The sequence below is a fragment of the Schistocerca serialis genome, chromosome 4 (assembly GCF_023864345.2).
Source record: "Schistocerca serialis cubense isolate TAMUIC-IGC-003099 chromosome 4, iqSchSeri2.2, whole genome shotgun sequence".
NCBI lineage: Eukaryota > Metazoa > Arthropoda > Insecta > Orthoptera > Acrididae > Schistocerca > Schistocerca serialis.
This window is the reverse complement of record NC_064641.1, coordinates 286,018,839-286,042,976: the sequence shown is the minus strand read 5'-3', so window position 1 is coordinate 286,042,976 and position 24,138 is coordinate 286,018,839. Positions and strand designations below refer to the sequence as shown.

Below are 24,138 nucleotides of genomic sequence, written 5' to 3'. Positions count from 1 at the left end.
ATGGCATAAGATCTGGTGATATTGGTGGCCAGTTAATTGTATTGCCATGACCAATCCATAGAATTGGGTAAGTTTGGTTGACATGTTCCTAAAGAATCTGCTGTAGGGGGAACTAAAGTTACTAATTTTTTACAAATTTAGTTTATTGAGAGGAGAAATACACACATCAAAGAAAGTATTGCTTCACCCTGATTCCCAAAACTCCTGAAGGTAGACATTGACTGTGGATATTGTATCACAGACACAGTCCCTTTGACTGTTCAGAGATGTCACTAAACCCTCCCAAAGAGTAAACAACCATGCATGAGCAGTGCCTATTAGACGGAGGGGGTCCGACAGCCGATCAGTTCCAGTCATTCCACTAAAAAGGAGCTACATGGCTCATGTTGTCTGGAGTTCAACCATGCCTCGACGGTCAATAATGTGGTTCGATCGCATCCGCATTGTTATTTGGTGCCAGGAAGGGCTCTCAACAAGGGAAGTCTCCAGGCATCTCGGAGTGAACCAAAGCGATGTTGTTCGGACATGGAGGAGATACAGAGAGACAGGAACTGTCGATGACATGTCTTGCTCAGGCCGCTCAAAGGCTACTACTGAAGTGGATGACTACTACCTGCGGATTATGGCTTGGAGGAACCCTGACAGCAATGCAGGACATCATGTTATGACACAAACTGTGTGCAATAGGCTGCATGATGCGCAACTTCACTCCCGACACCCATGGCGAGGTCCATCTTTGCAACCACAACACCATGCAGCGTGGTACAGATGGACCCAACAACCTGCCGAATGGGCCGCTCAGGATAGGCATCACATTCTCTTCACCAATAAGTGTTGCATATGCCGGAGACATGTTTGGAGGCAACCCGGTCAGTCTGAACGCCTTTGACACATCGTCCAGTAAATGCAGCAAGGTGGAGGTTCTCTGCTGTTTTAGGGTGGCATTATGTGCGACCAACGTATGCCACTGTTGGTCATGGAAGTCACTGTAAATGGATACCATCTTCTGACTGATAGTACAACTATATCTGCAGCATATTGGTGAGACATTCGTTTTCATGGATGACAATTTGCGCCCCCATCATGCACATCTTGTGAATCAGTTGCTTCAGGATAACGACATCGCTCGACTAGAGTGGCCAGCCTGTTCTCCAGACATGAACCATATCAAACACGCCTGGGATAGATTGAAAAGGGCTGTTTATGGACGACGTGACTCATCAGTCACTCTGAGGAATCTACGCCGAATTGCCATTGAGGAGTGGGACAATCTGGACCAGCAGTACTTATGCCACGACTAATACAGGCAACACCGAGGTGATGCAAAACTTTTTTTGATGTGTGTAATATGCTCGTCTGCTCTGACGAACGAAACACAATTAACATTAAAAATGCCTGACAGGCAGAAGGCCTTTGTTCAACAACCCAAAGTCTCATACTTGGACAAGTTTCCACAAACTAATATTTGCAAAGTTGTGCCATTGCACACGGAAACCAAGTTCCACAAAAGTTTACTTTTAGTAGATGCACAGTGATATAGGTTGTTGGAAAAACAGAATATAGTCATTGTTCTACCAAAATTTGTGAACGAGATTACGAGAGCAACAAGGGAGACTGGGCCAGCAGTGGAGCTGCAGAGGCCAGGCAGTGTCCATTGAGGGATCGGCTGGCAGTAGAGCTGCCGGGCAGTGTCCATCAAGGAGACAATGGGTCAGCAGCGGGTAGCATTGTTGTAGTGGACCCATTGCCCATGTTATGTTTGTCACAAACTGCAAATAGGTCCCCCATTTCATGGCCCCTGCTGGTGCTGCAAAGGCCACCTAGTGGAACTGCTGCAAAACTGTGTTTTGCTGCGGAGCAGTTGTGTGGCATATAGGCAACCCATAATGTTGTGCCAGATGGGTTGCCGGCTGTACAGGTGGAACGCCACAACAAGTCAGTTCCCACACATCTGGTAAAATGTGGAGGAGTTTTGATAATGCTAAAACTATGTTGCAGTCTGTGTGGTCAAAGGAGCATGCTCATGTTGTCCAACAAATAAGTTTTCTGAAGAATGGAAGAGGTTGAATGGGTAAGATACACATGTGCACAACACTAGCCCCAAGATAAAGTATGTTAAATGTGTTCTACCTTGGTAACCATTCATAATTGGGCATATCTCCAGATGAATTTTTTTTTTTTTTTTTGCTTCAAATGATAGTTCCTTTTATAGCCTGGAATATTGAACATTTCTCTTGGGACATCCTTACATTTCTTTTGACAATTGTTTGTTCTGTAAATGCTACCTATGACATATAGAACCTAAATACGTCAATGCATGGATGAAGCCAAAATTATGTGACCGACCAGGAAAGTACTTGGGCTCGAACAAACAGATCTGTATGAACGTTTGGTTACAGGACCATTATGTACCTCTGAATGTGCTGGTGGGTGTCATTTTTCTACAAAACTCTGCAGTCATGCTCTAGATATCACTGTAGATGTCATTGTAGATGCCATACGCAATGCAGCAATCTGAACTATAAATGTAAATGCGGAATGTCAATAAAATGCTCCGAGCAATACGAATGACTGCAAAATGCACAGTGAAGAAATGCAAGTTGATCGCATGGCGTATTTGCACATTCTATAATATCAGTGTTGAACGCCACGTCAATGACACTTTTGAAGATGTTCACTGGTTCACCAATATCGAAGCCAGCATTCTGCCACGCGTAATGAAGCATTGGTCTGTATACTCCTGCAGATAACTGATTGTAAATGACAGAATGCATATTCATGATAAAGAATGCAATTTCGGCTGCATATTACTGGAATGTAGTTTAATGAGGTCTGTTATTCTCTTGGCATATATTTTATATTGCCTGAAGAAATACACATCCAGAGGTTGTGCATATTTTGTATGTTTAGGTGGAATGATTTTTAAATCTACATGTTTTCCGCCAGATGCTTCCAGTAGTACTCATTCATCCTTATGTCCAGACCAGGAGTCACAAAGTACTAATGACTTTCTCGATAAATGTGGATTCAAAACTGACAGAAAAAATATCTTCAGATGTTGTTTCGTCATCTTCCCACTCACACTTGCATCGACAATGACATTTGGAGGGCACCGCGTTTCTATTTCCCTTGACACACGGGGTCCAAACTTTGCACTGGATTCTTTGAAGCAAATATAGAGTTTGTCTGCCAATCGTCAGTCCATTGATATAGCAACATCGATCGTGTAACTATGTGTTGCACAGTTAAATGATTGCAACATCGCGACAGTGTTTCTCTCCCCTTTCATGGATAGTGTTCTGTCACAAGAAAGTTCATAGTTGAACTGACTCTGATCACAGTTCCATACAGAACTAATATTGATGTTTTCTCTCGTGATATGCTCATTGACATCAGCAACAAACGTTTGAGCTCTTTCAATCAGCTCTTCTTCGTCATCCTTATCTTTTCATGCTTGGAGCATAGTGATACAGCATGATGTTATCCTAAACTCCTTTTTCAAATTAGTAATAAATCCTAGTGAAGCTGTAAAGTTTGTACACCCGAGATTTCTGGCTATGTCCAAGGCCCAATGTAGTAAATGCCAATAATGTACGGCGGAACCGCATTCTCGCGCTTCATTGAATTTCGCCATTACATGCTCCTTGATGGTCTTGAACAGCAGTGTAGGATTTTCTTTGAAAACTGTATTTTCTTCTCTTTTCTTTGCCACATAATCCAGTATGTTTTTAATATTGCTTTTAGACCTCAGTTTAGGGTAGCTTTTCAGAAGCTTGTCGTATGTGTCGAAACCTCTTACTTAATGATCATCGTACATGTTCTCCAGTGTGTTGTCATCAAACGCCGTGATGATACTTGCAACTTTAACCTTCTTCTTGGGAGATGGTTGGTATTCACTGTCACTGCTTCCATCGCCTCTTCCCGCACTTGCCGTAGCACTACCGTTTGCAATGAGTTGTTCATCATTATCATCCCTATCATCATCATTATGTGTTAGTGTTACAACAGTATCTGTTTCTAACTTATGCTCATATTTCTGCACTATAATAGATACCAGAAAACATGCGAATGATTCGTCTTCTGCACCAATACCATCTTCACGAAGAAGGGTTCTTCGTAACTTCATCTCAACCAATCACAATACCTTAGCAGGATTGATTACCAATCTCTGAGCCATCTGACGCTTCAATACACAAATAATGGCACAAAACGCAACTTCAGAGGCACACTGCACCATCCCTACTGGTCCCGACTGGTGTACCGGCAGGTCAGTGTGCAATGCGGCATGGCATACGCAGAGGCCTCTAATGGACGACTGCAGAGTTTTGCAGATGCAGGAGTATCACTAGTGCAGTAAGAGACCTTTACATTATTTCTCACACGATTTTGGTGTATTTGTGTTTGTTCGTGCCCAAGTACTTTCCTGGTGAATCTAAAATTAAAATAAATGTAAAGTGCATTAATCACTCTGCCCCATAGACAGCATGTCATGACTTAAGAAAACATTACTTTGTAGTTCAGTATCTAAATTTTTAATTTTGCTTATTTCAGCGAACACAAAATGTCGCAGTCACAGTACATGCAAATAGTTTGTCATATACCAATAGAACTAATGTACACACAAATTGTTTGTTTATTATTTGCAGCAGAGACGAGTTCAGCATGGGGTGGTGGTGCCAGAGGCCTTTCTGACACATATGCTGCAGGCTTCATGTGGCTAGATAAACTAGGACTTGCAGCTAAACTTGGAATCAGTTTGGTCATACGGCAGACCTTATGTGGTGGCCATTATTCTCTAATTGATTGTGATAAATTTGAACCCCATCCAGTAAGTACATTATTGTAAGCATCTTTGTTTTCGCTCGATAGGAGGAGGTTCATAGCTTTAGTATTTCTTCAGTAGAAGCAACACCTTTCATTCCCTAAAGGCATGTTTGTGATCTTAAGACTACCCTCACTGTGTTGATTTTAGACAACACTCATATTCATTTTACACTCTTTTAACTCTCTGTTATCATATGAAATTATTTTCAGAGATACAGAGCTTATGTCAATAATGCATTTATTCTTGAAAAACAAGAAGAATGTAATAAGCAATATATAATTGTACATCTTATAGAGGCTTATAAGTCCATGATAGCACCCAAACATGACAGATGCTCTATCTGCTGCCACTAAAGGTATATAGGGTTACTCAAAAAGATGGACTCAGTTTAATTATTTGCATTTCGTGACACGTAAATGGGCTATGAACAGTCTACATACCAAAGGAAAGAGGAAGGTCTAAAATTTTATTTTCTTAACCATGGTGGATCAACAGGGAGCTGTGTTGAAGGATGCTAGGGCAATGCTAGTTGCATAAACAGCTGTTAGGGTACTCACACCAGTAGACAGTTATGAGTAAGATGGCTACGATGCAGCACAAGGTTTTCTGCATTATTGAGTTTGCAAGAAGTGATTCAGCAGTTACAGTGCAGCAGATATTTCATCTACAATCAAGCACTGAAATACCAACTAGGAAAATCATAAGCCATTGGTTTAAGCAATTTCAACAAAGTCAGTCTTTCTGCAAAGGAAAAAAACCCATGCTGACCAGGTGTGTCAGAGGATGACGCCAGGCAAATACAAGACAGCTTTCTTTGTAGTCCAGATAAGTCAACCAATAGAGCTGGTATTGAACAGGAATATCTCCACTAACTGTGTGGCAAGTTTTGAGATGGAATTTGCTGTACAAGCCCTACACAAAAGACATGCTTCTTTGTGTGTGGGATGAGTTTGGCTACCACTTAGATGTTTACCATGCAGTGAAGGAGGGACACATTGAATGTTTGTAACCTGTGTTAAAGAAATATTTTAAACTTAATTCTTTCATTAGTAGGTGGACTATTCATGTAGAATTTATACTTCATCAATCAGTTAAATTGGGTTGATCTTTTTGAATATCTGTGTTTTTGATAAAGGGATAGCTTTTCTCATGAAATAATCCTTTAAAACAACAGGTATCGATTCACCTTCAGTGTCTATTGTCACAGTTCTTGTAAATAGCAATACTTCATAGATTTCTTTGTCTATAGTGAAACGAACGCATGACAATAATAATGCTTCATTAACAGGTAAAGTTGACTCATCCAGTTGTATGGAGAAATGGGTCATTTACAGTTAATTACATAAGATGCTTTCAATATCATAACTCATTTCATCAATACATCTCTGAACTGTGTCACTGTTCAGAGGAACTCTTTTGAGTATACCATAGCTGGTTTGTGTAGAACAGGTTTTAATATCTCTTCAGTAGCTTGCAAGATAACTGTTCCGCAATAGTTTGCATTTCTTCATATTTTGCTGTAAATAGCTTAAATATTGTAAGATGCACACAAACCATCATCATCTATTTGCGACATCAGAGCAAACATACTGTCAACTGTGGGTCCCTTCTCAAATTTATTTTTAAGTATTTGAAACTATTTCAAACCTTTATGTGTTCTATCAGGATGATACCATCTCATAAGAGGTGTAAAAGGTTTAATCTGACTTTTTTTTTGTAAGTGTAAATTCATTCAGTCTTTAGTGCAGTAGTTGCTCATTAGTTTTGTTTTGAAAGCAACCATGCGTTTGTTTAGTGAGCCCATCAGTCAGGCTCCGGCTCTCAGCTGATATATGAGTACAAGTTCAACTTCAGAGCAACAAGTTAAGTGTTCATATTTTTCTGTGTTTTCCTCGTAGTATATTTATTAAATTTCCTGCTGTTTACTCTGTTTTCTGCAGTTTCTCGCATTTTTGTAAGTGTAAATTGATTCAGTCTGTAGCAAAATAGTTGCTCACTGAACATGCAGCTATGTAGCTCATTAACACATTAGTGTCCATTGGTGACACATCTGAAGGGTAGCAAGTTGAATATCTAGAACTGTCAGCTTTTATAGTTTGCTTCTTCAGTGAATCTTGCTAGGATTCCTAGGATGTGTGCATGCTTTGTGCGGATGCAGAAGGAGCTGGCCACAGTTCGCAAACAGCTGAATGTACTTTTGGCTATGGTCAGTCACCTTCAGGTTACTGCCTCAGGGTGCAGCGGTGGAAGAGAATCTGGTGCATCACTTGGAACACGTCAGGTGTCGCTTGTTTTTCCCTTGGGATCTGCTTCCGTGGCACCTCCTAGTGCACCCGACACAGTGGATCCACCCTCACAGCTGGGTGACTGGCAGATGGTAATGCCATTATGTCACTCGAGGCGGACTAGTCGCTGCTCCTTCACTGCACACGGGGGAAGGGGTTTAGTAGTTATTGTGAGTTCCAGTTCTAGGCGTGTTATGGAGCCCCTTAGGCAGATAGAATTCAAGGCTGGAAAGAAAACCAATGTGCACTTGGTATGTATGCCAGGGGGCCTCTTCCAAGGCATGGAGGCGGCCTTGCCTGGGGATATCGAACCTGCAGGGTGCAGTCATGTGCATGTTGTGGCTCACATGAGCACTGATGACTTTTGCTGCATGGGTTCAGAGGTGATTTTCAGTTCATGTGGGCAGCTGGTGAAGGTGGTAAAGACTGCTGGTCTCACATGTGGGGTGCAAGCAGAGCTCACAATTTGCAGCATCGTTCCAAAACTTGATCGGGGTATTTTGTTTTGGAGCCAAGTGGAAGGTCTCGACCAAAGGCTTAATTGATTCTGTGATGGCCTCGCTGAAAATTTCTAGACCTGCATTATTGTTTGGGGTTTTGTGTCCAGGTACTGCCAACCTCAGCAATGTAACACTGAACCTTGTATAGGTAGTCACTGCAAATTGTTTGTTGTGTTGTGTTGTGTCACAAACTAATAATCTCTTGATGACAGAACAAGTGGTTGCTGGACTATCATGGGCAATACCAAATACTCTGCCCACTCCTTGGAGACTGGCAGGTGGTAGAACCTTAATGGCTAGAGCCAGAAAAATAATTAATAATGTCGATGAGTGTTGCAAGCAGGAGAGCAAAAGTAAGTAGTGTCTTCACCCTCTCTCTTAGCTCATGAGACAAATAGTAATGTACAAAGGAGCAAGCTTCAGCTGTTTTTTTTCTGCTGGCATGGACACCCTTGCAGGGTGGAATCTACCTATGGGAATTGATATAGATCAGTTGACCACTTTGGGAATCAGTGATATAGACATTGTTTTAGGTTCAAAGTTAGGTTCTGTATTATGGTGCAAACTTCTCAACAAGTTCGCTGAAGAAATAAGCCAGAAATAGGGAAACATTATAAAAATCGATAGGAAATGTAAGCATGCCCTCTCAGCAAGCCATACTACAAATTATTATTGGTATCTGATTTGCTAAATTCAAGGACTGGAGACTTCTGTTAATATTATGACAAGTAAAAATGTTCCTTGTTAACATACCTTCATGCTTATGACATACAGATAACCAATTCTTTCACATACATGATGGCTGTTACATAAATATGAAGTGAACAGTAGTATATAAACAACAGCTTCATATTCTTACTGATGCTGCAGTTGTTTTCCTTTCCAAATAGCAACCTGTGTAATCAAAAATACTATATTGGGGCTTAGTGATATTCAACTGTTACATAATTCGTTTTTAACAGTTGATTCTCATTTTGCTGTGTGCCTTAACACATACCACTTCTGTGCTCTCCTTAATTATGGAGTATATGAATGAATGAATTACCTCTGAATGAATTATCTATTCTTTTCTTTATATTTTATGCCTGTGATGGCGGGTAAACTTAAATTTCGTGATGGATCTTATAACTGCCCCTGGTTATATTGTGCCATCCCGAACATACTCCTAACATATGATCAATATGAAGCAAAGGCACTTATTTATATTATTGTCAGTTTTAACTCCCATCATCTAGTACCTTGCAAAAAAAAAAAAAAAGGGAAAGAAACAACAATATAAGGAATAGCATGTGACAGTACTGTGTTGTGTATTACACATAAGAGTCTGAATACCTGTAAGCCCTAATCTTTGAACACTGAAAGTTTTGTGTATTGTGAAGTATGCTTTCTTGTACCTATTTACACAGGTGAATGGCTACTACCAATTGTACAAGTGTTTACTTTATCAGTCTTCCACTTAATAGTTTTCTTGTGGTAACATTTTGTTTTACATTTCAGTTATTATTTCTGGGAAGTCTTTGGCATTGACCAAATAGTAGTAGTCATATCTAACTATCCTGAGCCATATCACATACTGGTGGATTATATTTGTACTCACGCTTCTTGTTCACTAACTGTAAATAAGTAAAATTTCAATTTCACATAACTGATTTGTGAGGAAACAACTGCTGACAAAAATTTGTTGTATTTAGTGAGACAGGGTACACTATTTTTGTACTGCATTTAAATGTACAATGTAGTCTGCAGCTGTACACTATATACAGGGGTTGGATAAAAATATGGAAATGCTTGAACATGTGAGATGAAGGTGGAGCTCACAGAGCTGACTTTGATCCTTCACAATAGGGTCAGGTGGAGGGTCTAAATCAGAGGCTCAGATGGTTCTATGACCTTGTACACTGCAGATTCCTTGACTTGTGCCATAGAGTGGTGGGTTTCCGGGCTCTGCTTAATAGGTTGTTTTTTTTTTTGGTTAGAAGTTCTGGGGAAACTATAAAAATGGCATCAGTCTAAAAGGCTGCATGGCAAAAACAGGAATGTAGACCCAGCAACAATCGGTTTTGTAGTTGTAAACTTTTGTAGCGGTATTGGCAAATTAGCAGAGCTCCAAGTGCTAATAGAAAGCATTGGTAAAGGTATGGTGATAAGTTCAACCAGAAATTTTACAAAGGACCTAACTGTGTTCCCCCCCCCCCCCCCCCCCACCCTGCTTCGTGAACCATGGACCTTGCCGTTGGTGGGGAGGCTTGCGTGCCTCAACGATACAGATAGCTGTACCGTAGGTGCAACCACAACGGAGGGGTATCTGTTGAGAGGCCAGACAAACGTGTGGTTCCTGAAGAGGGGCAGCAGCCTTTTCAGTAGTTGCAGGGGCAACTGTCTGGGTGATTGACTGATCTGGCCCTGTAACACTAACCAAAACGGTCTTGCTGTTGTGGTTCTGCGAACGGCTGAAGGCAAGGGGAAACTACAGCCGTAATTTTTTCCGAGGGCATGCAGCTTTACTGTATGATTAAATGATGATGGCGTCCTCTTGGGTAAAATATTCTGGAGGTAAAATAGTCCCCCATTCGGATCTCCGGGCGGGGACTACTCAAGAGGACGTCATTATCAAGAGAAAGATAACTGGCTTTCTACAGATCGGAGCATGGAATGTCAGATCCCTTAATCAGGCAGGTAGGTTAGAAAATTTAAAAAGGAAAATGGATAGGTTAAAGTTAGCTATAGTGGGAATTAGTGAAGTTTGGTGGCAGGAGGAACAAGACTTTTGGTCAGGTGAGTACAGGGTTGTAAATACAAAATCAAATAGGGGTAATGCAGGAGTAGGTTTAATAATGAATAAAAAAGTAGGAGTGCAGGTAAGCTACTACAAACAGCATAGTGAACGCATTATTGTGGCCAAGATAGACACGAAGCCCACACCTACTACAGTAGTACAAGTTTATATGTCAACTAGCTCTGCAGATGATGAAGGAATTGATGAAATGTATGATGAGATAAAAGAAATTATTCAGGTAGTGAAGGGAGACGAAAATTTAATAGTCATGGGTGACTGGAATTCGACAGTAGGTAAAGGAAGAGAAGGAAACATAGTAGGTGAATATGGATTGGGGCTAAGAAATGAAAGAGGAAGCCGCCTGGTAGAATTTTGCACAGAGCATAACTTAATCATAGCTACCACTTGGTTCAAGGATCATGAAAGAAGGTTGTATACATGGAAGAACCCTGGAGATACTAAAAGGTTTCAGATAGATTATATAATGGTAAGACAGAGATTTAGGAACCAGATTTTAAATTGTAAGATATTTCCAGGGGCAGATGTGGACTCTGACCACAATCTATTGGTTACGAACAGTAGATCAAAACTGAAGAAACTGCAAAAAGGTGCGAATTTAAGGAGAAGGGACCTGGATAAACTGAAAGAACCAGAGGTTGTACAGAGTTTCAGGGAGAGCATAAGGGAACAATTGACAGGAATGGGAGAAAGAAATACAGTAGAAGAAGAATGGGTAGCTTTGAGGAATGAAATAGTGAAGGCAGCAGAGGATCAAGTAGGTAAAAAGGCGAGGGCTAGTAGAAATCCTTGGGTAACAGAAGAGATACTGAATTTAATTGATAAAAGTAGAAAATACAAAAATGTAGGCAAAAAGGAATACAAACGTCTCACAAATGAGATCAACAGGAAGTGCAAAATGGCTAAGCAGGGATGGCTAGAGGACAAATGTAAGGATGTAGAGGCTTATCCCATGAGGGGTAAGATAGATACTGCCTACAGGAAAATTAAAGAGACCTTTGGAGAAAAGAGAACCACTTGCATGAATATCAAGAGCTCAGATGGAAACCCAGTTGTAAGCAAAAAGGTGGAAGGAGTATATAGAGATTCTATACAGGGGCAATGTTCTTGAGGACAATATTATGGAAATGGAAGAGGAGGTAGATGAAGATGAAATGGGAGATATGATACTGCATGAAGAGTTTGACAGAGCACTGAAAGACCTAAGTCGAAACAAGGCCCCGGGAGTAGACAACATTCCATTAGAACTACTGACAGCCTTGGGAGAGCCAGGCCTAACAAAACTCTACCAACTGGTGAGCAAGATGTATGAGACAGACGAAATTCCCTCAGACTTCAAGAAGAATATAGTAATTCCAATCCCAAAGAAAGCAGGTGTTGACAGATGTGAAAATTACCGAACTATCAGTTTAATAAGTCACAGCTGCAAAATACTAACACGAATTCTTTACAGACGAATGGAAAAACTGGCAGAAGCTGACCTCGGGGAAGATCAGTTTGGATTCTGTTGAAATGTTGGAACACGTGACGCAATACTGACCCTACGACTTACCTTAGAAGAAAGATTAAGGAAAGGCAAACCTACATTTCAAGCATTTGTAGTCTTAGAGAAAGGTTTTGACAGTGTTGACTGGAATACTCTCTTTCAAATTCTAAATTTGGCAGGGGTGAAATACAGGGCGCGAAAGGCTACTTACAATTTCTACAGAAACCAGATGGCAGTTATAAGGGTTGAGGGGCATGAAAGGGAAGCAGTGGTTGGGAAGGGAGTGAGACAGAGTTGTAGCCTCTCCCCGATGATTGAGCAAGCAGTAAAGGAAACAAAATAGAAGTTCGGAGTAGGTATTAAAATCGATGGAGAAGAAATAAAAACTTTGAGGTTTGCCGATGGCATTGTGATTCAGTCAGAGACAGCAAAGGACTTGGAAGAGCAGTTGAACGGAATGGACAGTGTCTTGAAAGGAGGGTATAAGATGAACATCAACAAAAGCAAAACGATGATAATGGAATGTAGTCGAATTAAGTCGGGAGATGCAGAGGGAATTAGATTAGGAAATGAGACACTTAAAGAAGTAAAAGAGTTTTGCTATTTGGGGAGCAAAATAACTGATGATGGTCGAAGTAGAGAGGATATAAAATGTAGACTGGCAATGGCAAGGAAAGCGTTTCTGAAGAAGAGAAATTTGTTAACATCAAGTATTGATTTAAGTGTTAGGAAGTCGTTTCTGAAAGTATTTGTATGGAGTGTAGCCATGTATGGAAGTGAAACGTGGACGATAAATAGTTTAGACAAAAAGAAGGGAACGGTTAGTAGGACATGTTCTGAGGCATCAAGGGATCACAAATTTAGCATTGGAGCGCAGCGTGGAGGGTAAAAATCATAGAGGAGACCAAGAGATGAATACACTAAGCAGATTCAGAAGGATGTAGGCTGCACTAGGTACTGGGAGATGAAGAAGCTTGCACAGGACAGGGTAGCATGGAGAGCTGCATCAAACCATTCTAGGACTGAAGACCACAACAACAACAACAACAACTGTGTTCAGAAAGGGTAGATTAGAGTTGGTGATGGTGTGTTTATTGTTATCAGAAGTAGTTTACCTAGTGAGATCAAAGCAGATAGTGCCTATGAGCTAGAATGGGCAGAGGTATATTGTTAACCAGAGTAGATCAGTAACTGATTCCTTTTAATGACCCCACAACTCAGATGATACAGTTACTATACAGCTGAAAGAAGACTTGAATCTCTTTTCAAATGGATACTTGGTGGTGACTTCAATCTATCCTCAAAATGTTGATGAAAATACATGTTTAAAGTCAGAGGTAATAGTAAGAAGTCATCTGAAATTGTACCTAATGTGTTCTCTGAAAATTATTTTGAACAATTAGTCCAGGAGTGTACCCAAAGTGTAAATTGTTGCAAAAGCATACTTGACCTCTTAGCAACAAACAATCCTGAGCCAACGGGGTGCATCATAACAGATACAGGCTTTAGTGACCACAAATTTGTTGCAGCAAGAGTGAATACTGAAACATCCAAATTCACCAATTACAACTGCAAAATACATCTGTTTGAAAAAACAGATAAAATTTTGCTTGATGCCTTCCTAAGAGACAGTTTCCACTCTTTCCTATCTGACTATGTAAGCATCTACAAAACATGATTTAAGTTCAAAGAAATAGTATCAATGGCAACTGAGAGCTACACCAAATAAATTAACAAGAAGTGGTCCTGATCCCCCATGGTGTTCAAAACAGCACAGAAAAGCAGAAGCAATGAAAAAAAGCATGCCTAATCTAAAAGTACGCAAAACTCTCAAGTTAATTCAGTTTGGTCCAGATTGTTTACAAGTCAGATTCCTTTCAGAGTATGCTGATACTATAGCTCCATACTTAACAATCAAGCCGATTATATAGAACTGCTCAACTATTGAAAGATATGTGCCTAAAGACTGGAAAGTTACACAAGTCACACCAATACTCACGAAGGAAATAGGAGAAATCCATTACAGACTCGTATCACTAAAGTCAATTTGCAGTAACATATACATAACATTGAGATACCTCAAAGAAAATGATTTGACAAACAGCTAACACTGATTCAGAAATATTGTTCTTGTGAAACACAACTACATCTTTATTCTCACAAAGTAATGAATGGTTTTGACAGGTGATGTCAAATTGATTCGCTACATTTAGATTTCCAGAGGACTTTTGCACCATTCTTCACAAGCAACTTGTACTGCATGCCTACAGAGTAGTGTCTCAGTTGTGCACATGGATTCATGATTTCCTGTCAGAAAGGTCATTTTAAGTGACAGAAAATCATCGTTTAAAATGAAGTAATATCTGGCATTCCCCAAGGAAGTGTTATAGGTTCTCTGCTATCTACATAAGCAATTTAGGAGACAATTTGAGCAGTGCTCTTATGTTGTTTGCAGACAATGCTGTCATTGACCATCTTGTAAAGTCGCCAAATGATCAAACCCAATTGCAAAAGATTTAAACAAGATATTTGTAATGTGAGAAAAGAGGCAGTTGACTCTAAACAGTGTGGAGTCATCCATGTGAGCACTAAAAGGAATCTACTAAATTTCAGTTACATGATAGATCACACAAATCTGAAGGTTATCATTCCAATTAAATACTTAGGGATTACAGTTATGAATAACTTAAATTGGAATGATCATATAGATAATGTTGTGGGGAAAGCAAACCAAAGACTGTGATTTATCGACAGAACACTTAGAAAATATAACAGGGCTGCTAAAGAGACAGCTTACACAATGCTTATCCATCCTCTTTGGGAGTATTGCTGTGCAGTGTGAAATCTGCATCATTTAAGACTGATAAAGGACATTGAAAAAGTCGAAAGTAGCGCAGCATATTTTGCATTATCACTAAATAGGAGAGAGAGTGCCATTGATATGATTCTCAGATTGGGTTGACAGTAATTTAAACAAGGCATTTTTCACTGTGGCAAGATGTAGTTATAAAATTTCAATCAGCTATTTGTTGGTGCCCACCTACATAGGGAGAAATTGTTATCATAATAAAGTAAGAGAAATCAGAGCTTTCATGGAAATATTTAAGTATTCATTTTCTTCAATGTGCCATTCAAGAATGGAATGGTAGAGAAGTAGTTTCAGGGTGGTTTGATGATACCAAGGACTTAATTATGAATTGCAGAGTGACCATGTAGATGGAGGTGTAGGTGTAGGTGCAGATGAGATGTAAGTACAGGTACCAGTCAAGTCTGCAGGTTGTGCAGATCATGACTGGCACTTGTGTAGTGTCATCAATATTTTACAAGTGTCACTCATGGTCAGAACAGTGTTCTGTGTAGTTGTGAGTTTGTTATGTTAGAATTAAATGAATTGCAATGTGCCTGAATCATTGGTGCTCATATGGTGGATGTTCGGTAACAAAGATACCGGAGCATTTGGTGTTTCAAGAGGCATTGTATTGAAGATCTATACCACATGCAAAGTAAGCAGAAAAACATTATCTGTTAAGTCATAATGTGGACAAAAGTGTGTGATGGGTGATAGTAACAGATGAGAATATGATTATTGTGAAAAATCAGATGAGGACAGCCGCAAAAGCCACTTAGAACTTGAATGCCACACTCGCAAACCCTGTCAACACCAAAAGCTCCATGAGCTGAGAATTGCAGAGTGAGCTGGAATTCTGAAACCACTCATCACTGATGCAAATGCCAGTAACAGGAAAATATGGTGTCGAAGCTATAAAACCTGGACTATGGAACAACAGAAGAAAGTAATTTGGTTGGATGTGTCTTGCTTCACACTTTTTCAAGTTTATGTCCCAGGAGGGAAACGTGGTGGGGGTTCAGTGAAGATTTGAGCAGTCATAATGAACCTTGGACCTTGGCCCCCTGCGGGTCCGGGGGTTAGAATAGGCCCGAGGTATTCCTGCCTGTCGCACAAGGTGACTAAAAAGAGTCTCACACATTTCGGCCTTTATGTGATGATCCCCTGTAGGGTTTGACCTCCATTCTACAAAATTTTACCAAAGAGTATGTCAGTTGGGAAGGGACAAGGACAAGTTCAGGGAGGTGGAGGGCTTGTCCAAAATGAGATCTGGGTCAGTCTTGATCAAAACAGCATCCTCTGCCCAGTCACGAGAGTTAATCACTTGTGACAAGTTGGGGGATGTTTCTGTAACCGTCATGCCCCATAAGAGCTTAAATATGGTCCAGGGTATTATATTTCACACAGACCTTCTTTTGCAGTCCGATGATGAGCTGCGCGCCAATTCAGAGCAGCGAGGTGTACTTTCATCTGCTGTGTCCCCCGGGGTCTGAAGGATAATTAGGTTGCCACCGGTGCCTTCCTCTTGGCCTTTTAGGGTGATACATTGCCCGAGAAGGTCAAGGTGATGGTCTACCGGTGTGATGTAAAGCCCTATATCCCTCCCCCAATGCGGTGCTTTAAGTGCTGGAAGTTTGGCCATATGTCTTCCCACTGTACTTCCAGCATCACATGCCGAGATTGCAGATGCCCATGGGTCATTCCATATCAAATCACCCAATAAAAAATAAATTTTACACCCACCTCCTTAGATTTTCATGAAATTTGGCTCAAATGGTTCTAATACCATCCTGACAACACCTGCAAATTTTTTTGCTGTATCTCTTATAGTTTTTTTTAATAATTTTTTAAAAGTTTTTATGTTTTGCATTTTCCGAACCTTTGGAAATGGTAAATTTAATTTGTATTCAAAACTTTAAAATTGCTTATCTTAAAAACTCTTTTAGATAACATCATGAATTTTTGCAGCAAGTTTATTTATTATACATATTTGAAGATAAAAATGATACTATTAAAATATATTAATATTTTCTATGAAAAAAATATTTATATGTATTTTTTTTCTTTTTTTTAACGGATGTTTTGTTTTATAAGAATTGCAATATCTACAGTCTCAGACCTGATAGAATGCTCAAATTTGTTTTAATTTACTCTTAAACATATAGGCTACTTGATAAAACAAAAATAATGATGGCTTTTTAACATGTTTATTAATTATAGTAGATTACATTAGAATTATGTACAAAGATAGTGTTCTTACAACACTTATGTATAACCCAACTGATTGCTTGAAACATTGAATTTTTTGAGTAATTTTGTCTTTTTAATAAACATTAATGCTGATTCAAACTGTTTTTCCACTTCATCCAAGAGCTTTCAGTTCTTTTGGTACAGTCTTTTTTGAAGTAATACATTCTTCCAGTGCCGCTTGATTGAGGTGCGTCTACTATGCAAGAATCTTCTCTTGCAGGCCAATAAAATGATGCAGCTGGTCCTGAAGGATGTAGAAATAGAATTTCTGCATCTTCTTCATCATTGAATATTGTTTTTACCTGTCCAAAGTACCATTTACCATCATGATTTGCATGGTTCAACACGAACCTAATCAGAAGAAGAATGGAAAGAAAAGACTAAGGAGGGTTTTACACTATCTGCAGTCCTTCTAATTTCAAGGTTGTTTGTTGGAAGTGGTTTGAAGTTATGAAAACTTCTTGTTTCAGGAATGGTTCGGGTTGCTGAAAAAACGTTTTTCTAGTTTTAACCACAGCAAATCAGCTTCTTTTTTGTCAATAAAGTGAAAATGAATGTTTTCAATATTTTTTTCACAAAACTTCTACACATTGATTGCTGCCATTATTTGTTCTTCATCTGAAAGCTGTAGACTGGCTTTCCTTAAAATTCTTTTAATAGTTCCTCCTAGGCCATCACAAATTGACTTCCCATGACTTGTTGCAAAAAAAGAGTGTTGGGCCTTCAAATTAAAGTATCTCAAGTGTTCAGTCAAATTTTTAAAACTGTTTCTATTTTTGTACTGCCCAGCACAACCATCTGTAAAGTAGTGAACTGAGTCAATGTCAGTATGATGTAATGACAGCCACTTTGTAATTTCTTTTTGTACAAAGTTAACAAAACCAGTGTCATGTTCTTGGTCATCACTAATAAAACAGTGGTTGGAAACAAAAACATTGTTTTCCTCATTTCCTAGGAAAACTCCAACTGGGTGTAGAGTACAACCACCTCTATTCCAGCGGTAACTTTGGATCTCATTTTGTATAACAAAGGAATAATTTTCACTGAAATCCATCACAATAATTGCTATTTTGGGTGGTGGGTCTTCTTTCAATCTTTTAAAGTCTGCTGATTGGGATTTTGCTATAAACGAGTGCGGAGTGAGCTTTTCCAATGACCTAACCAATAAAGAAATGTAGTCTTCAACACTGATAGACTGTTTGATCATTTCTGTCCTGTCTGTATTAACCCACTGACTGATTACAATTTCTTCTTCTAAATCATAATCTTCACTTAGTTTTTCAGTTAAGTACTCAGTTAGTGCAGCATTTGCAGGACAGCTGTCGCAATGATGTAGCACGCAGTTTTGGTTTTCCGTGTTGCACACAAGCATCTTAATTAGGTCTTTATAAGATTCTTCAATTTTCACAGCATCCAATAATAGTTTAACATTCTGGTGGATAGTGCATACACATACAGTGTGTGTGCCTGCAGCACCAGCAAGGATACACCATTTAGGTCTCAAGAAACAAAATTTTGAAAATCCTACTTCTACCTCGGGATTATCCCATTTGAAAGAATAATAGAGTTCTCTCAAGTTACACAAAATGAGTCTTTTTTGCATGTACACATTTTTTTTTAACACTTACTTTGTCTTTTGTTCCAGGTAGCACTCTGGAACTTTCATCCTTTTCATAAAAATCTGTTACAAGTCTTACTGTATTTTCAGAAAGAGTTTTACCTTTTTTTTGGACCAGGAGTTTCCAAAATACCCTTTTCAGATTTTAGCTTTCTAGCTTGTCGCACCATATACTCACTTACATTAAATTCTTTCATCACTTTATTTCGACTCCAAGAATCTGGAGCCAAGGTCAGAATCTGGATTTTTCTAGACCTCCAACAGATGACATCTTCTCTTTCATAAGAGAAATCATTACATCAAAATCCTTTGCTTTCTCAACCACACTTGTATCTTCTTCGTCATCATCAGCACTTGGTGCATCATATTTTAATGCTTTTGAAACCGCCTTTTTGCAGTCTTTTCAATACTACTAACCTTCCTTTTAAAATAAGACCCTTTACTTTGTTCTGACAAGTCACGAAGCTTTATCGGTGTTAAACCTAAATTATCAAGAGCAATGTTTGTTTGTACGAGGGATTCATTTCTGGATTCCAATGATTCTAATTCAACCATGACTTCATCATCTGTTTCACTTTCATTGACTTCAACTCTTAATTTTTCCTCACAAAAGTTACGGCATGTTGAGCAAAGCTTTTGTCTAGATTTTATGCTACAATTTTTTGTCACTAATTGTTTAGAAAGATCCAAGCCTACACTTCTCAACGACTTTTGATGGGCTTTTTGTGTTTTTTTTTAGTGGGTCTACACATGTTGTTTGATACTTTTCAAAAACATTTAAAAAGTAGTAGCTGTGGTGTGAACATATATTCTTAAATTCACACAGATTAATTCCAGATCGTAAGTGGATCAAATTTTTTTCTTCCTCACTCAATTCAGGTACCGGTTGTAACTTTTTTGAAGGTGTGTAGGTTGTTTGGAAACAGTCAGATTTTTTAAATAACCCTACGCTACAGGTTTGAATATCTGACATACTGATTTCACTTTTGGTCTGATTACTGTTCTGGTTACTTTTATAGGATTTTGGAAAAGGATCTCTGTAAACTAAGTAACAGTACTTACTGAAAGTTCGATAAACTTAATAAAATACTATCCAAGCACTATTTAACACTGTAATAATTTTTTACTTCAAAACACAGGAATAACAAAACAAAATCCAAGCATACATTGTTACTCCAAGAAGACAAAAACTTATTTTTGGTGTCTAAGTCACTTGGTACGTTTTATTTTTAAAATATAATTAATATTATTTAAAAAATTAGATAACTATTGAACAGGTTAAAAGCCAACATAATTTTTCTTTTATCTAGTAGCCTATACAATTAAGGGTATTTTAAAACAAATTTGAGCTTTCTATCAGGTCTGAGACTCTAGATATTGCAGTTTTTGTAAAAAAAAAAAAAAAAAAAAAAAAACCACACCCAACAACTACTCGTAATTTTTTTTCATTTGGAAGATTTTAATATATCTTTATGGTAATTTTTTTAACATTTAGATATAATACACAAAGTTATTCCGAAATTTCATACTGATATCTTGAGTATTCTTTAACATACAATTTTTTTTAGTTGTGAGGACACATTTAAGTTACGATTTCCGACTGCTGAAACAACGCCAAATCTAAAAACTTTAAAAATTTATAAAAAAACTATAAGAGATAGAGCAAAAAAATTTTACAAGTGCTTGGTGTCGAGGCCTGGGTGACTTGACATGGAATGACCCCCATCACATCCCAATACTCAATGTGCTCCACCTCCCATCTGTGTCAACTGAGGAGAGCACCGTCTGCCTTGCTCGCCTGACTGCAGGATTCTCCAGAAAGAAAGGAAAATCATGGAGTAGAAGACCCTGGACAGACTGACCTACATGTGCTGCGCCTCCCATCTGTGTCAACTGAGGAGAGCACCATCTGCCATGCTCGCCTGACTGCAGGATTCTCCAGAAAGAAAGGAAAATCATGGAGTAGAAGATCCTGGACAGACTGACCTACACTGAGGCTAAGAGAAAATTTGAATGCCTGCATCCTGTGTGTATGACATCATCTTACACCGCCGCTACAACAGTTCTGGCACCATCAGCTCCACCAACCCAGGTCACCTCTCAGAGCTGGAAGACTACACCTGCCCCCTTGATGGTGGGGGGCATTTCCCTCTCTGTTGCTCCTGCACCACCTACTTTGGGAGCAACACCCCCCCACCCCCTAACCATTGAGAACGTCCGTCCCCACTTCTAAGCTGGAGAAGCGGAGAAGCATAAGTCTTCTTCGGCTTCCCTCACTAGGAAGGGATCCCTTGGGTCTCTCCCTTCCCAGGTTTCTTCTAGTGGGAAAGATGACCTCTGCCAGTGACTGAAGAGCCTAAAAGCTGCTGGTTGTAGGGCTTCACACTCATCCTCAGTCCTGGAGACTGAGCCAGTGAAATCCTCCCAGCCAGGGAAACCCAAATAGCAGCGAGAGAAATCGAAAAAGAAAACACCTAAGACCAGGTAAATTGCGGTGGCACCCACACCATCTCTACCTACAAGCTCTGCTGCTGAGGATGGGATGGAAATTTTGGCATCCACTGTGGACCTAGATCTCGCCACACCCTCAGCCACAATGGATGTAGACTGCTCAGGCAATAAGTCCGTGGCAGCAGGTGACTCTGGAGGTGTAAACTGCCTCATTGAATGTTCCATGCCTTCCCAGTCTCACGACGTCATCCTCCAGTGGAATTACGGTGGTTTTTTTCCACCACCTGGCTGAGCAATAGCAACTATTAAGCTTTACACCTGCTATCTGCATTGCCCTCCAGGAATCCTGGTTCCCAGCAATGCAGATCCCTGCCCTCCGTGGCTGTAAGGGGTATTACAGGAACCGTAGCGACTATAATCGAGTGTCAGGTGGAGTTTGCGTTTATGTCCTAAAGTTGGTCTGTAGTGAACATGTGCCCCTTCAAACACCTTTTGAAGCTGTGGCTGTCAGAATAAGGATGATGCAGAAAATAACTGTCTGCAATGTATATCTTCCTCCAGATGGTGCAGTACCCCTGAATATGTTAGCTGCACTGATTGATGAACTCCCTAAACCTTTCCTACTTCTGGGTGATTTTAATGCCCATAACCACTTGTGGGGTGGTACCTTGCTTACTGGCCAATGCAGAGATGTCGAAACTTTACTGTCGCAGTTCGACCTCTGCCTCTTAAATACAAGGTGCATTCAAGTTCTAAGGCCTCCGATTTTTTTTATCCAGACTAGAAAGAGATAGAAACATGCGCATTGTTTTAAAATGAGGCTGCGTTCATTGTCAATACATCCCAGAGATGGCAGCACCATACGGCAGATGGAATTTTACCGCCAGCGGCAAGAATGAGAACTGTTTTAAATACTTAAAATAGCGACGTTTTCCTTACTTGAACAGCATGCAATCATTCGTTTTCTGAATTTGCGTGATGTGAAACCAATTGAAATTCATTGACAGTTGAAGGAGACATGTGGTGATGGAGTTATGGATGTGTCGAAAGTGTGTTCGTGGGTGCGACAGTTTAATGAAGGCAGAACATCGTGTGACAACAAACCGAAACAACCTCGGGCTCGCGCAAGCCGGTCTGACGACATGATCGAGAAAGTGGAGAGAATTGTTTTGGGGGATCGCCGAATGACTGTTGAACAGATCGCCTCCAGAATTGGCATTTCTGTGGGTTCTGTGCACACAATCCTGCACGACGACCTGAAAATGTGAAAAGTGTCATCCAGGTGGGTGCCACGAATGTTGACTGATGACCACATGGCTGCCCTTGTGGCATGTTGCCAAGCAGTGTTGACGCGCAACGACAGCATGAATGGGTCCTAGTGACTTTTGGCTTTTTCCAACAATGAAAAACACACTCCGTGGCCGCACATTCACCAGCCATGCTGCTATTGCCTCAGCGATTTTCCAGTGGTCAAAACAGACTCCTAAAGAAGCCTTTGCCGCTGCCATGGAATCATGGCCTCAGCGTTGTGAAAAATGTGTACGTCTGCAGGGCGATTACGTCGAGAAGTAACACCAGTTTCATCGATTTCGGGTGAGTAGTTAATTAGAAAAAAAACTGGAGGCCTTAGAACTTGAATGCACCTCGTACTGGGGCTGCCACACATTTCAGTGTGGCTCGTGGTAGTTACTTGGCCATTGATTAATCAATTTGCAGCCCAGTACTTCTCCCATCTATCCACTGGAGAGCACATGATGACCTGTGTGGTAATGACCACTTCCCCATCTTCCTGTCGCTGCCCCAGCATCAGGCACACAGACACCTGCTCAGATGGGCTTTGAACAAGGTGGACTGGGGAACTTTCACCTCTGCTGTCACTGTTGAATCTCCCCTACACGGTAACATCGATGTGATGGTTGAGCAGGTGACTAGCACAATTGTTTCTGTGGCAGAAAACGCGATCCCTCGCTCTTTTGGGTGCCCGAGGCATAAGGCAGTCCCTTGATGGTCGCCGGAAGTCGCTGAAGCAATTAAGGAGTGTCGGCGAGCTCTACAGCAGCATAACCGGCACCCTTCCCTGGAGTACCTCATAGCCTTTAAACGGGTCTGTGCCCGTGTTCACTATGTTATCAAACAACGGAAGAAGGAGTGTTGGGAGAGATACGTCTCCACCATTGGGTGCCACATGTCGCCTACCCAAGTCTGGCCAAAGATCAAACATATTTTGGGTACCAGACCCCAACAGCTGTCCCCAGTGTTATCATAAATGGCGAGTTATGTACCAACGCCAACACGATTGCCGAGCACTTTGCTCAAGCCTCTGCATCGTAGAATTACCCCCAAGCCTTTCGCACACTCAAACGGTGGCTGGAAGGGAACGTCCTCTCATTCACTACAGGATGTAGTGAGTCCTATAACGCCACATTTACAGAGTGGGAGCTCCTCAGTGCCCTTGCACATTGCCCTGACACAGCTCCTGGGCTTGATCGCATCCACAGCCAGATGATTAAACATCTCTCATCTGACTACAAGTGACATCATCTTGTCATCTTCAACTGGATCTGGTGCGATGGCGTCTTTCCATCACAGTGGCGGGGGAGCACCATCATTCCGGTGCTCAAACCTGGTAAAAACCTGGTTGATGTGGATAGCTATCAGCCCATCAGCCTCACCAATATTCTTTGTAAGCTGCTGGAACATGAGGTATGTTGGCGGTTGTGTTGGGTCCTGGAGTCACGTGACTTGCTGGCTCCATGTCAGGGTAGCTTCTGCCAGGGTCACTCTACCACTGACAATCTTGTGTCCATCAAGTCTGCCATCCAAACAGCGTTTTCCAGATGGCAACACCTGACTGCCATCTTTTTTGACTTATGTAAAGCATACGACATGACTTGGCGACATCGTATCCTTGCCACATTGTATGAGTGGGGTCTCGGGGGACCACTCCCGATTTTTATCCAAAACCTCCGGTCACTCCGTACTTTCCGTGTCCAAGTTGGTGACTTCCATAGTTCCATCCATATATGGAGAATGGAGTCCCACAGGGCTCTGTGTTGACCATCTGGCTCTGTGTTGACCATC

The 24,138-nt window shown here is 40.5% G+C and overlaps 1 protein-coding gene across 2 annotated transcripts in view; it reads left to right on the top strand.

Annotated features, from left to right (window-relative positions):
* The window catches only part of LOC126473955 (heparanase-like), a 256,399-nt gene that overhangs the window by 182,515 nt on the left and 49,746 nt on the right, over positions 1 to 24,138 (top strand). For both annotated transcript variants that reach the window (XM_050101324.1, XM_050101325.1), the window contains exon 6: positions 4,647 to 4,828. In XM_050101324.1, coding sequence (XP_049957281.1) covers positions 4,647 to 4,828 — 182 coding nt within the window. The remainder of the gene's footprint in view (positions 1 to 4,646; positions 4,829 to 24,138) is intronic.